Genomic DNA, 15114 nt, shown 5'->3' with positions numbered 1-15114 from the left:
TTGGTTGTTCATGACATTTTTGTTATGTTTTGAGTTGATAAAGAGACCGTAATATTTGAAAGGCAGGGTGTACAGTATCACTGAGACCTGTCCGTGGTGCTGAAGGCCGATCACGTGATCTGCGCATCTCCTCCTATGCTTGGCATCAGCAGCTCTCCTCTAACCCGCACAATTAAAGAGCTTCATCTGCATTTCCACTCAATAGAGAGCATCACACGCCATTTTCACCAGCAGACATGGAGCGGGCGGATAGCTTTGAGAACCCATTACTCAACGAGATGAAACATTTCTGTAAGAGAATACAAGAGGCCTGTAATGAACTGAAGGAAGATCTAACACCATACAAAAACGACCGATTCTACAGGTAAAGGAATATGTCATTCGTTAATAGACACAGGACATGAACACACTACAAACATACATTTATGGTGTAAATTAGGGTGTTTTAATCTTTTGAGTTTGCTGAACATGATGTTTTGTACCAGTTGTTCGAACTGTGTATTTTATTACACATATGGTGCATTACGGTGTTCAAATTCACAGGTGCATTTATTGATACACGTGTCGGTGATCATAAAAGCCATCGTCAATATATTGTTATTACAATAAAACGCATTATATTTGCGTGAAATGTCACGTACACGAAAGGGCAGCATCTCTTCATTGCTGCATGTATAAAAGCGCATACGTTTCATGATGCAGTTCTCTGAAGTACCAAAAACGCGTCGCTTCTTTTTATTAAGAAACGCTAACGCTTTGATTTCATATTATAAATTAATAAAGAGCCGACGCCGCATGCGCACTGCAGGGGAGATCACGTGAGCCGGAGTGGGCTGGACAGCCGAGGTGACGTCAGCGACAGGTCCGGGTTGATGTGTGCGGATGTGCACCGCCAAAGAAACGAAAATAACTAAATTAATCGCTTCGCCGATGGAATAAAATAAACGCGATGGACAAGTAAGTGTGTGGAAGTCAAGTGCGAGCTCACGTGTACGCGGACGTAAACGAAGCGTTTAAAATCTGCGTTATGAACGCGCGTTTTATGGCCTTTGACCAGATGTTTACCTGACGCGCGCGCACGTGCGATTATTTAGCACTGTATTTACAGTGAATGTTTATTTTTTGATTTACTGTAAATGCAGTTTTAGGCAGCATGTGTATAGTTATCATTTGTGAACAATGTGTGTGTTGTGGGCTTTGCACAATACATTTCCGATGCGTGTGGGTGTGTGTTTTCAGACTCATGTTGAAGTGTTTGTTATAGGTCACTCTATGTTTATTGAAAGGTGTTTGTTCCTCGTGATGCAATTTAAATATCAGCTGACGCCTCAGAATGTGATCATAGTTTGTCTAATTTACTAAAAAAAATTAAATAACACCGCTTGTTAAGTATTAACCTAGTTGTTAAGTGTTTTCTCATAAAGCCAAACACAGTAATGTAATATAACGGTGTCTGATCTGATGTCTGATCTCTTTATATTGTAGGTTGGCTCCCATGCGTCTCTACACGCTCTCTAAGAGGCACTTTGTTCTGGTTTTTGTGTTTTTCTTCTTCTGTTTTGCCGTCTCTGCTCTCATTGGTGTGACGGGTAAGATCTCTGGTTTCTCCTCAGACACTGAGTTCATTCAGGAACCGCAGCTACGTATCCCAGCATTCACCTGCTCATGGTCCTTAACCATTTTTTGTATGACAGTGAATCATTCAGTCAATCAGTGTAAAGACCTGTGAGGTCATGAGGAATCACATTTAACTTTTTAAAGGAAAACCCCACAGTTTTTTAATATTTTACTATGTTCTTACCTCTATGGCGGAAGAGCACTTAGTTTGCAGCACTTCGACCTCAGGCGCAGTAATATTGACGGTTGTTTGCGCGAGAGGGGAGTAGTCAGGAGTGATGATGTTACTGCGCGCCAAGGCCGAAGCGCTGCAAAGTAAGTGCTCTTCCTCCATACGAGATAGTTCTCATTTTTTATCTGCTTAAAAATCCCCACGTTTTATTTTGTGGCACCATACTTACTCGTGTAACTACTCATGTAACAGTCTTTAAATATGGAAAACATGGAAGTGTTTGGTGGCTTCTAAATTCATCCCTGGTTGGATCCTAAGGAATGAATGGGGCTAGGCTAAATGCTAACACATTCAGCTGTACAAAGATTAAGTGAACGCATTGAAAAAAAGAAAGGTATGTATTTATTTGTCTAAGTTGAGGTAGGAACATGGTAAAATGTTGACAAACGGTGTTGTTTTCCTTTAAATGTAAAGAGTTAATCGTATTGTGACAGCATATTGTAACTTTAAAAATTCAAAATTTACGGGCCTTCATAATTGTTAATCAAAACACAAATCCACTCCATAAAACAATCTTTCCTGTTCAGGGTCCGGGAAAAGATTGCGGCAATTAGCAACAAGACCCAACTTCAAACGATCCAATCAACTCTCAATTGTACGACAAAAACTTAAAAGTCCAGCCCTTCCTTTTATTCATTTCAGAAGCCGTTTCACTCGGATATACATCAACACAGGGAAAATAAGACAATCGCTATTTCCGTTTTCCTGGCGACTTCAAAGTCCAGAAAGAGATTTTCAAACTCAACTGGGTCTTTACAAACATTGGCTGCATAGCCATGATAAAAGAAATGTAGAAATGTGATTGATAAGAACTGTTTCTGTCTGAAGATCCTTTTGTTGAACGCTAGCGTCAGAAACCAACAGCTAAACTAGATTTTTTAACAAAACCTCTGATCAGTTCAGTCTGATCCCAACAGTTTGAGAGAGAGAGAGAGAGAGAGAGAGAGACTGTGTGTGTGTGTGTGTGTGTGTGTGTGTGTGTGTGTGTGTAAGAGAGAGAGAGAGAGATTCTCTGTTTTTGTCTGTCAGTTCTGATACATGACTGTCAACACTGTTACTCTACATTGTTAACAGAGTTTGACGACCGGTAACAGAATTGACACTGACTAATTCAGACAATGTTAGGAAATCATTTATTGAATTTTTTACAGAAAATTATATAGTTTTATAGGGATCGACCGATATGGATTTTTCAGTGCCGATACTGATTTTTTTTCATCAACCTTAGCCGATGACCGATACAGGCTGCCAATTTTCTTGAGCCGATATTTGTCGCCGATACTGCTTTTGCTCACTCAATTTACATCATAAAAATGACACAATGATGATGCCAAATGTTACATTGTCAAATGTCTCGATTTTAAAAAGGTAACATTTATTTAACTTAAAAAAAGCTATATTTAACAAATAGTAAAAACAGGTGAGGGTGCTATGGTACCATGAACTGCACTCTCCACAATGATGAGGAACTATCAGCAAAGGATATTGATTTCTAGCACTTTACTTAGGCGGTTTCCCGGACAGGAATTTTCTTAAATTAGGACTAGAGCTTAGTTTAATTAGGAAATATAACTAGTTTTAACAAACATGCCTTATTAAAACATTCAGCCGGCTGATATATCGGTCTATCACTATAGTTTTATGACATGTAGCATTTTGTGATCCATGACAATGAGAAGCAAACTATTAAAATAATTTGAAATATAAACATTTGAAAATAGCTGAAAAAATAACTTGTACCTGGACACCAAATGTACCAGCAGTTATATAATCACCCATGTGTTGAGAAGCAGAGCTTAAAGGGACAGTAAGTAGGGTTTTAATTGTTTTATTAATCAAAATCAATGTCTTTATTTATAAATATGTCCTCGTTGGTGTCAAATGACCTCTGCCAGTGATCTGACTTTTTTGTAAGCTTAGAATTTCTCCTCTTTACTTACATTGAACGGGTAAATCTAAGGAGGCTTCCATGTCGTTCCGCCGTATTGATAAACTATAATAGCAGAGAGGGACAAAAAGCAATAGCCTACCAACGCGATTTTATTCAGAACATGTGAACTAGCTGAAACGCACAAGGAGATCAGTGAGTACATGACGGCTACCGTAGTTGCAACACGCATTTGGAAAAGCGAGGCGCTAGAGAGCACTATTCGTTTGAATGCAAAAATACAATTTTACCACTAGATGGGGGTTAATTCTACTTATTGTCCCTTTAAATTCACTGTAAGGTTTTTTGATAGTGTATTCGACAAATGCACACGTATAGAAAAAAACCTACTAACTTTGGAAGTGCACCCTAGAGGAATAATGAAAGATTGTAAGAGCAGACTTAAGTTCAGCCGATTGTGTGTTTCAGTAACTTTACACCTGAGACTTCAGCAGAACAGAGTAAAGGATAACAATGAGATTAAAACAAATTTAACTATTTAAATTCTAGCTTTTATTGAAACTTGTTTTTCTTTGCATAGTTTGTTTTCAGTTTTAACTTGCACATTTTTTCTTTTTTACAGGGCCAAAGATCATAAGTGAGAATTACTACAACGGTTTGATCATCACTGTTAATGGGTCAAAGGTCAGATCCACATCAATGCCCGAATACACACATTTAACTTCAGTCCTTAATAGAAATATGTGTTTTAATGCACAATAATTTGCATGTGATTCATCGCATATAGTACATAATAGTCAATAAAAAAGCTGACAATATATCTGTCTTAAGCTATATTGTTTTATCTCTTTTCGTGTCTCCAGAACCTGTAAATGAAGTTTTGTTGCAAAACGAGATAACTTGTGCATTCCAATTAATATCAATTCAACTGCAGTTGGTTTGTTTTAATTTAAACCTTCATAACTTAAAAAATACAGCTAAGTAGCACCATAAAGCAAAATAATAACACGATAACATAATAATAAACATGTTTTGGCAAAAATGTTAAAAACGAATTTATCTTCAAATATAACATCAGTTTTTATTTTCGCAGTTTCCCTGCCAACTGCTTTAGTCGAGCAGAGACTTTTATGCGTTACTTTGCGCTTACTTCCGCGTCTGACATTTATCTTTCACACACGGAGACATGCGCAAATGGACAAAATCGTGAGAAAGCCGGTTATCATTGAACACCCCTGACCACTCGATAAGTTTCACGTCTTTGTAAACGAAAGTTTAATGCATTTTAGAAAGGATTGTTCCAGTGCACCATTAAACGCATTGTAAAGGTAGGAGCTGAAACACAAACACCCAAAAATTCTCGGGGCAGCCGCAAATGTCGAAATTTCAGTCAAAACCGTTCTATTTCATCATAAACAATCTGAAAACAGGGCTTTAAGTGTAAAATACCGAACTTGTCCTTTAAGTTTCTAAATTTGGATGTAAAAACACAAATTCAATTTGACATTCATCACTCCAGTTCAAAATAATGAAACGTTCTGACCGTGCGTTTACACCAGCCGCGGTAGAGGCGGCAAGCGCAGGTGATTTACATGTTAAGTCAGTGCAAAGACACGATTAGGGATCCTGCGGCGCGAATGGCGCAGAACACGCAAATTGAGCGTTGCCGTGGGAAATGCGTGAATTGAAAAATTTTAACTTCGCTGATTTCCACGCCGCGTTAACCAATCAGGACCTTGCTGTAGTAGTGACGTGATTACAGGAAGCGAGTGAAGTCTCAGCAGAAGCCCCTCCCATGACGCGAATTTCCACGTCAATGTCTCGAATGACTAGAATTTCACGAATAGCGCATTTTTGCCGACTCTACCGCGGCTGGTGTAAACGCAATATGAAAGAGTTCACATTAACGCACTTTATGATGCAGATGGGTAATGTAATACGTAAGGAATAATTGATGACGGGCCGTTAAATTATTTAAAAAAATAATGCACACCCAAGTTGGTAATGTGACACGATGCAAAGTTGAGTTACACTGTGGGTGTGCATTATGTAAGGGATAATCCACGGCTAGCCATGCATTAAAGGGTTTTAGTGCACGACGTAGAGGCGAAACCACCCGACGCGTAGCGGACTCAAGAAACTGGAGTCAGATTTTTGGAAAATAAAATTGCAACGCCTCCACTAATAGAGGATTTGTGACTAAGAAAAAGTTCTCTTTTCCAGTCTACTTCATTTATTTTGTCACTGTGTGTTTCCTGTAGAAACATTACGTCAGCAGACTTCTGACTTATAAACTCATACAACATCATCCTTTTACGGACATTTCTAGCTCCATTTAAGTTAAACGTTCCAATTTTTATCTGACTCATTTTTTTTTTTTTTTTAAGTTCTACAATAAATTAGTAAGGAAGCTGAAGCTTATGCATGTGATCAAAAAAAAAATTTAATAAAAAAGTGAAAATAAAACAGAAGGATTAGGCTTAGGGATTTAAACCATAACATTATTTTCATCTCTAAGAATTAGTTTTTTTACCTTATTGACAAACTTCCTTAGACAGAACACTTCAAGATCAGTAAAAGCCCCTTCAAGATCAAAAATCTTGTGTCCTTTACAAACTGCACACGATTAGTTATTAGTTTTTATCAGTCCTACAGTGTGACAAATTAATAGTAACAGTAAAACCTCACTGCTCTTTAACCTCTGATATTTGTTGTTTTCTTCAGACGGGCCCATTTCAGATCAAATCTCAGCCGCTCTCCAACTACAACCAACAGCTCTGGCTCACCTCAGTCATTGAGGTTCAGAACAATGGTAAGACTCACAAATCACTTCATCATCCTCCTCAGTCCATATCAAAAGATCAAAAGTTTAGTGCCTTTACAAGCTGTCATTACAGTATACTAGTAACAATTATTATATGGTCTGTGAAACTCACTGCTTGTGTAAACTTGTCTGCAGTTGGAGATTTCTGGAAGAATTTCGGGATGAATGTGGAGTTGCAGGGCGTAATGCAGGATGCAAGCGTGATGCGCATTAGTGATAACGTACACAATAAAAACCGAAGTCTTCACTGTACTGCCGTGAGTTCATTTCTGCTGTCATCTTTCTGTGGTGTTGTTTAGTTTCTCCTTTGGATCTTCATACGTCTGTCTGTGTGTGTATGTGAGACAGAATCAGCAGATCTGTGATGAGATCATTGTGCTACATCTGGGTTATCTGAACTACACACAGTACCATATTAACATCAGCTTCAGAGGTCTGGATGATCTGAAGGACGATATAAAAAATGTCACATTTGTGGTGAGTAGAGATGTACAAAACTACTTTTTGACTAGTTGACCAGTCTCGAGGAAGGCCTGTATTTACCGGTGATGTTCATCAGGCACCTGTCATAAGTAAAAACTAAATACAGCGTTAAATAATTCATTTCTTTTTAATAATTCACAAAAACTCATGAGTGTCTATCTTCTATCAACTAGTCAGTTATTGGACTGAACATTGATCATAATAAAGTTAAGTTTATCTGTAGTGACGCATGAATGACCTTCAGTGTGTTTCTCTTTCTTCGGCCCATAAACAGTTAAAGATGTACAACGCCACGTTCTCTCAGGTGGAAATCTGGTTCCGGTTTGTGTTTGTTGTGATGACCTTCATAGTGACTGTAAGTTACAGGCCTGAACCTTTTAACATGTGTATTAAATCTAGCTTTAGTAGTAATGAAGTGAACCGTTGGAAGACACTGTGCAGTAGATGTGTTTTTGTGTGTTTGTGTAGTGTATGTTCGCTCACTCTTTGAGGAAGTTTTCCATGAGGGATTGGGGCATCGAACAGAAGTGGATGTCTATTCTTCTCCCTCTTCTCCTCTTGTATAACGGTGAGTCTGTCAACTGAACCTCCTCATCTCCACCAAAACGTCCTCACCTTCACTCACGTCTGCGTTTGCTCCGCGTAGATCCCTTCTTCCCGCTGTCTTTTCTGATGAACAGCTGGTTTCCCGGAACGCTGGACGCTTTCTTCCAGGCGACGTTCCTGTGCGCTCTGCTTCTCTTCTGGCTGTGTGTGTATCATGGCATCAGGGTGCAGGTGAGAAGAGGTCAGCTGTTTCACTTTAATGGGTTTTTAAATTGCTGTACAGTACAGTTGATGTGTGTTTCACGTTCAGGGAGAGAGGAAGTTCTGGACGTTCTACGTGCCCAAGTTGGTGATGGTCGGGTTGCTCTGGCTGTCGGCCGTCACGCTGGGAATCTGGCAAACGTAAGACGTCCACATGAAACTTTTGACTTTTTTAAAGCAGTTTTTAATGGTGTTCGGTCAGATGAGATCAAATTTTTCTCAAACATCTGCAGGGTGAATGAGTTGCAGGATCCAACATATCAGTACAAAGTGGACATCCAGAACTTCCAGGTGAGTTTTTCTCCACAGTGATCTCAGATGAAGTGTAATCAGTCATTCATTCACTGGTTTGTTGTCCATGCAGGGCATGAAGATCTTCTTCTTGCTGTTGGTTGGTTTGTATGTGTTGTATCTGGTGTTTCTGGTGGTTCGAGCGTGCTCAGAACTGAAGAATATGCCATACACAGGTAAAGCTACACTATGAGGAATCATTTTAACATTAATATGCAGTTTTCATGATTCTTTTCTTTGTTTATTTTTCTTAGATTTGCGTCTGAAGTTTCTGACAGCACTGACTTTAGTTGTGTTGATGATTAGGTAAACATATATATCCTCGCTTTATGAACAGCCATCATATGTGACGTTCATCTATGATGCCTTAAGTGCAATTTATAGTTGTGCATAAGGTTTATGACGTAGGTTATCCGTGCACCTCGACAAATTTTTAACAGCGCGTCAGTTCTACGCGGACCGCAAGCGCTGTGTTTGGTCCACTAGAACCTCTTCCGTCAGTTAAAAAAACTGTGTCATAGGTATTTCCCTTTGCGACGGTGAGAACAAGGATGGACCAAGTTGAGGAGTGATTTAACTGTTCTTCATTTGTGGGTAAACTTGCCAAGCTGCTTCTTCATTGACGGTCGCACTGCTACTGTGGTAACACGCGTGGATACTGCCTACCAGCGGTCTGCATGTGTGTTTGCATGTCTACGCACACGGCGACGCAAAAGTATAAATGAAAACCTCACGTAACCTACGCCATAGGACCTACGCACGACTATAATGAGCCCTTTACTGTCTAGCTTTTGAAACAGAGCTTGTATGAAGTCTTGTACTGTTTATTTCTTTCTATGAACTCTGAGTCTCTGTACACAATAGTGATAAATCTGCTCTTCTTCTTCTCTTCAGTATGGTTATATTGTACTTGAGATTCGGCTCCAGGGCCTTGCAGGACAACTTTGTTGCTGAACTCTCCACTCACTACCAGAATTATATCCTTTTATTCAACTTAAAGAGACTCCCACACGCCTGCAAAAATTATCATTATTTTACATTTGTAAATACCTGAAAACTGTTTTTTAACTCTTTCCCGCCATTGACGAGTTAACGCGTCAATTAAAAGAAAACGTTTTCCTGCCAATGACGGGTTTTTCCGGCAATCCGTATTTACGCTATAATCCACCAGTTGATGCTCTTACCCAGCTTATAAAACCCAGAAGCAACCCCTTGGCAAACAGTAAGAACTTGTGTATATTTTATGATCATCGCTCTGAATCTGATCTCTATCAAAATCCTTCACAAAAATGCAATTATCTCAAAATGTTGTGTTTTTGAAGAAACCTACCCATATTTGAGAGGTGACAAAAAGAGAACAAAAGAAGATAGGATGAAACCGTTTTTTTATATATTGTTAGATATTTAAAGAAGAACATTTTTTGGAAGGCATTAAACTTTTGTGAAAATCTTAAAAAAGCTGTTGCTGGCTGGCAACTTTAAAAAAGATACGCTGGTGGGGAAAGAGTTAATACCTGTAACTGAAATGAAGAGTTACTACATACATTTTATGCATTCCTGGTTTAAATAAAAAGAGCTGCCAGAGCTGTCACTGTCATAAACTGGAAATATTAGGGAATTATTTCCCCAGTTTAATTACAAGGCCTTAAAAGGTTATGGAAATTTGAATGGCAAAATATATTTGATTCAGTAATGCTTTTTCTGAGTGCAATCACTACGAGATTATTTTTGAAATGTGGACTGTGGAAAAAATAGCGGGTGTGGCTTAAGTTGTCCACTGTGAATTGATTGGCTATAGAAAAGTAGGTGTTTTATTCACTGACAGTTGGAAGGGTTGGGGTTAGGGTGACCAGATGAGATTGACTGAAATTCGGGTCACGGTTGGGCAGACGTCACGGGGAGGGGGGGGGGGGCTGGTCTGTTTGCGGATCATCCAATAATAGTTTAATTTATTTCTTTTATTTAATAATAAAAGATAATGAATTTGAAACTGGACCAATCATATTAATAAGTAAATATGCATATAAATAAATGTATATAATAAGTAGGCTATAGAAGTATTATACTTCATACAATAATAGTTATATCATCCAATAGTTTTCTTTATTTAATGTACTTATAAAAGACAATGAATTTCAAACTGAAGTTACTGAACCAATCATATTTTTATTAATATAAGTACATATGCATATACATTTATATAATACTTATAGATGTAGTTTTTTTTAACACAGTGCCTCGCCCTCGACCAATCTGACTCCTTCACGTGACTGACTGTCACTACCTGCTCTTTCAACTGACCTCTCGGCTGCTGCAACTTTCACTCTCTTAATCTACTCTATAAAACAAAAAGAGGACAAAAAGCTCATAGTGTCTTTGTGCATATAGACAAATTAGATAAATTAATAGAAACAATACAACTTTAAATTCACACTTGAGCTATAGCCTACCGAGGTTGTGGAGGCTCGACGCCAGCAGAGGTTTTAACTGCGGCCAGCACTCCCGTCCCGTGCTTTATCTTAATGCGCGCCTACAGCCTATATAAAAAACAAAGAGGCTGCAGCCAATGAGAAGCCGGCGGGGGCTGGCTGCAGGATGACTCAAACTCCTTGCTCATGTTTTATCAGACAATAACTACTCAAGATTTTGCATCAGTATAATTTTCGGGGAAATTAGAGCAGGATTCGGGATTAAGATTTTGCTTCAGTATAATTTTCGGGACAATTAGAGCAGAATTCGGGATTCGGGACAGCAGCTTAGATTTCGGGACTCATCTGGTCACCCTAGGCGGGGTTACTAGATGCCCTGCCCAAGAGAAAGTTCACCACAAGGGGCCAGAAGTGCATTTTCAGATTTTGATTAAAGTTGATGAGGGTACAATAAAAAATGACCCAAGCAACCCAAATAAGTTTATTTATATTATTACATAAAAAATATAATACTTGTCCATTTAGATTTTTATGGGAACTTTAATGTAAATTAATTATGAAGGTGTAAATTTGCTATGTACATTGAGTCTCATGTAGATTTTCAGTTTTACCCGCTCTATCAGTGCTTTTCCTTAACTATTTTTTCTACCAGCTGAATTCCTGTCCTTCTACGGCCTTCTCAACTTTTATCTCTACACGTTAGCGTTTGTCTATTCACCCTCCAAAAACGCTCTGTATGGTGAGTTTATCTGCAAAGACAAACAGTTTTATCCTCATCATTACAGTTTTTTACAGACACTAGGACACATTTCTCAATAGTTAGGTCTTTTTGCAAAACTTCACACAGCGAGCACAACAAAAGTCTATGTGGTATAAACTGAGGATCAATGATCATTGTTTTGGCACAAAATGCATTCAATAACTACATCTCTTAAATTTCATGAATTCTTTTCTCACTCAGACACAACAACTGCCAAAACTCTTTGTACGTACAGGCCAATTTGCACATGCTTACATACTGTTTTCAAAACTGTTAAACTTATGTTCAAAACAATAACATTAAACATTATAACTTAAAATTAAACGCTATAAAAACTATCGGACAATTGGAATTACGCAACATATTGCAGTGAATTATAAACAGAGATGTGTCCTTGTTTTACACAAGAAAACATTGTATAATGCTCTATGTTGTTTAGGTCATTGTTTTGTGGGTGACAAAGTGTGTTTTTTGGCTGTCAACCTTTGCTAGTGTTCTGAAAGAATGAGTTAAGTTTGAGACCTGAATAAAGTGTTTTGGTAGTTGTAGTGCATTTTGAATGTGAAACTGCTTTGCCAAGCTAAAAGTTGGTTAGGAGAACTGTGTGAAGAGTTTTGCAAAAGTGACCTAAGTATTGAGAAATGTGTCCTAGCATCTGTATAAAAATTGTTATATCATACAACAACATTCTGACTCTTCTATCCCAGATTCCCAACTGAAAGACAATCCTGCTTTCTCAATGCTTAATGACTCTGATGATGAGGTCATTTATGGGTAGGTTATGTCATTGCTTTAAATCTGTTATCTGTTACTAGTTCTTAAAATGATTGAAAATGATCTTTTCTGGTGATATTTTTTTTAAGGAGCGATTATGAAGAAATGCCTCTTCAAAATGGCCGTGCCATCAAAGCGGCTGCCAAATACCGGGATGAGAGCGATAGTGACTGATCTGACACCTGATTGGAGGAGAGTGGAACTGGACTTTTGATTGGTCAGCTTCTGTCATGTATATTTAACATCAGTTTTCTTTTGGCATGTATATAGACTCGTTAAAATAATATCAGTGTCATTATATACTACTGTATGTGTAAATATATATGCCTATATATTTTTAAAGATAAAAGTCATGTGTTTTTTTGGATGTCACTCCAGTTAAAGCAGCGCCGACGAGATCTTTTGTAGATGATGAGCGATTCAATCATTTGTCCTTAAGTTTTGTGATTGGTTATACATTGGTGCCTATGTACAGTGTGCAGATTTGTATTATACAGCTGATGTAAATACTGAATATCTATGGGGACTTTGTTAAACCAGCGTATGCGCGAATGTTTTGCAGGTCACGTTTTTACCGTACAAAATCAGCTGTTTTCCATAAAGAAAATAGTGTTCATTTTTGTGCCAATTATTTTCAATTTCCCCTTAATAAATGTCTTCTGTTTTTATAAAATCCATTAAATTTGGTACAAAATATATACAAAGTAAATAATTATTTCTTCTTCGTATTACAGAGAATATCAGAATGTAAATTATCTTAACACAACCAAAACATTTTCTTTATGTATAATATAGTTTCTGTTTTGGGGGTTGAATCTGACCTAGACGTTTAAATAAGACTTTTTGAATGAAAGTATTACATCTTCATATCACAATTTACATTCCATTATTTTGTTTTTTTCCCTCACTTTTCTCCATAATATTATTATTTTTTTAATCTGATGTGCCTGTGAATGTGTGTCGCTGGACACTTTGTGTTGTGAATGAGAGGATGTACAGGTGCAATATAAGAACTTCCAGGGTCTTGTGTAGTTAGGAAAGCAGATTGATTTTGACCCTTCACAGTTCAATGTCAAATTGATTTTCAGTTTTTAATCACTGTTCACTTCATTCTCTTAACATGATGTTTGGAGGTCTGTACAGCACCTGTGTGTGTTTGTGTGTTACACAGGTGCTTGTAAACTGTAGTATGGTACTTTATATTGGTATTGTACACTTGTTTCATGTTTGAAGATGAACAATGTTTGATTTATTCTTTGCACAATGTCATATCCGTCTTGAAATGAGCTGCTAGATATGAAACATCCCTGCATCAGTCATTTGTTTTAGTTGACAGCATGTTATTTGTCAAGTGTCATTCCTGTTATTACTCATCATGAGTCCAGAAGTTTGTTTGTGCCTTTTTTGTACGTGACATCATTTTCAAGCCGTGTTGACCTAATAAGCTCACTCCAAATCTTTTTAAAAACAAACATTAAGGAGAGGAGCTTTCCTTTAACTGCACTGTTGTCATGTTTAAAAGAATGTTGTATAAAAACTAAATACATTTTGAGACTGGGTCTTTACAGGAATTTGTGTTTTTATTGTATTGTATGTGAAGGGGGTTACACAGAGCATATACTGAAAAAATACTGAAAATGTAGTACAGTAAGACGTCTGACACGACAAATGGCAGTTTGATTTTATAGAAATGTAAGGACATGAAGCAGTGTTTGTTACGAGTCGACTTGTCTGGCAGTGTAGTTCAGCTTAAATGGCAAGTCCAAACACACTGACAATGCAGTAAATGGATTTATTTTCCCATCGGACGGTGCAGCTCCCTGTAGATTAAACACAAACACATTACTCGTTTGATCAAATAAACTGAATTTATTTAACCTTTAGCATTACTAACTTGTCTGTGCTATAGACATGAATGATACTGTACCTAAAAAGTGCTTTTATTTTATTAAAAGATCATCCAATGACTTTCAGACATACTCTGTCTCAGTGATGTCTCAAGCTTGTGCATTAAGTGTGTTTAAATCAAATCTAGCCTGCAGCTGGCCGGGATGTACCAGCTTTCAGATACGTACAGATTGTGTTTAAACATGAATATAATTGGTGTGGTTTTTCCTTACCATCCGTAGTGTTATCCCAGAAACACGAGGATGCAGACTGCAATCCCGCTCCGTTCTTTTGTATTATAATACAGGTCACTGACAGACAGATGTACAGAATAAACTCCCCATGTCTTATTATTTGACAGTATAACAGTAAGCAAAATAAGAAAGATACTTACCAATATATTTGAAAGGTTTGCCAAGTTTACTGAGTTGGCTCAGGCACTGCTCCACTACATTTGAGGTCCACATACTCACACGGTTCTGCTGATAGATGTTTCCCCCAATGGCTCCTTCAATAGACTAGAAAAACAATATGAGAATTATTACCAAATGCTTTAGCTAATGTCATTATAGATAAATATATGAATTAAAATGAATGAACACACCTCTTTAACAATACTGCTCACTTCATCCACCACAAAGGCTGTCTGGAAGAAACCAGAAAAGATAAACATAAATCTCACTGCTGATGGAGAGACTGATCTGTTTATATCTTCGCTATTAAATTACATTCTGGTACATCACTATATTAGCAAAGTAAAATCAAATAGTAACCGTCACAGTAACTTACTTAACGTACGTTACTGTGTGTAAGGGCACTACATCTAAAATAGAACTGTTAATTTATGTTCAGGCTAGCAGTTAGCAGCTGTTAGCCAACTAGCTTTACATAAAAAACTAAGACGAAAGTAAACAAATAAGCGTTTAAATAATGCATTTTTAATTCTAGCGATGTTTATATATTAAAAACATGATCGTATTTACCTCTTCTACACTACAATCATCCATGTTTTTTTCTGTTGTGCACGTAGAAGCCTCTGTGGTTGTCATGGAAACCGCGAATCATCGGCTTCTTGCGTCACAACCCGCGATCTCCACTGATGACAAACATGTAAAAAAAATG

General features: G+C 37.6%; 2 protein-coding genes across 3 annotated transcripts; one reads left to right on the top strand and one right to left on the bottom strand.

Annotated features, from left to right (window-relative positions):
- The first annotated feature begins 101 nt into the window (after window positions 1-101).
- tmem181 (transmembrane protein 181) lies at window positions 102-13676 on the top strand. Of its 2 annotated transcripts, none has more exons than XM_055190525.2 (17): window positions 102-364; window positions 1486-1589; window positions 4360-4421; window positions 6462-6549; window positions 6697-6818; window positions 6910-7038; window positions 7319-7399; window positions 7513-7612; window positions 7691-7821; window positions 7901-7992; window positions 8085-8142; window positions 8216-8318; window positions 8397-8448; window positions 9037-9119; window positions 11221-11310; window positions 12039-12105; window positions 12195-13676. In XM_055190525.2, exons 1-17 carry the CDS (start codon window positions 237-239, stop codon window positions 12277-12279), a joined length of 1575 nt encoding a protein of 524 aa, XP_055046500.1. In that variant the 5' UTR covers window positions 102-236; the 3' UTR covers window positions 12280-13676. The 2 variants fall into 2 exon arrangements, with proteins under 2 accessions (XP_055046500.1, XP_055046501.1); XM_055190526.2 differs by lacking the exon at window positions 102-364 and adding an exon at window positions 799-957.
- dynlt1b (dynein light chain Tctex-type 1b) lies at window positions 13667-15088 on the bottom strand. Its single transcript, XM_055190529.2, has 5 exons — window positions 14976-15088; window positions 14597-14638; window positions 14387-14510; window positions 14226-14303; window positions 13667-13925 (listed from the first exon to the last, which is right to left on the bottom strand). The coding sequence occupies exons 1-5, from the start codon at window positions 15039-15041 to the stop codon at window positions 13855-13857; spliced, it is 381 nt and encodes a 126-aa protein (XP_055046504.2). The 5' UTR covers window positions 15042-15088; the 3' UTR covers window positions 13667-13854.
- Between the last annotated feature and the right edge of the window lie 26 nt (window positions 15089-15114).

The sequence above is a fragment of the Misgurnus anguillicaudatus genome, chromosome 1, assembly GCF_027580225.2.
Source record: "Misgurnus anguillicaudatus chromosome 1, ASM2758022v2, whole genome shotgun sequence".
In the NCBI taxonomy this organism is placed as follows: domain Eukaryota; kingdom Metazoa; phylum Chordata; class Actinopteri; order Cypriniformes; family Cobitidae; genus Misgurnus; species Misgurnus anguillicaudatus.
The sequence above is the reverse complement of the archived record's forward strand: the minus strand, read 5'-3'. Positions and strand labels throughout refer to the sequence as shown.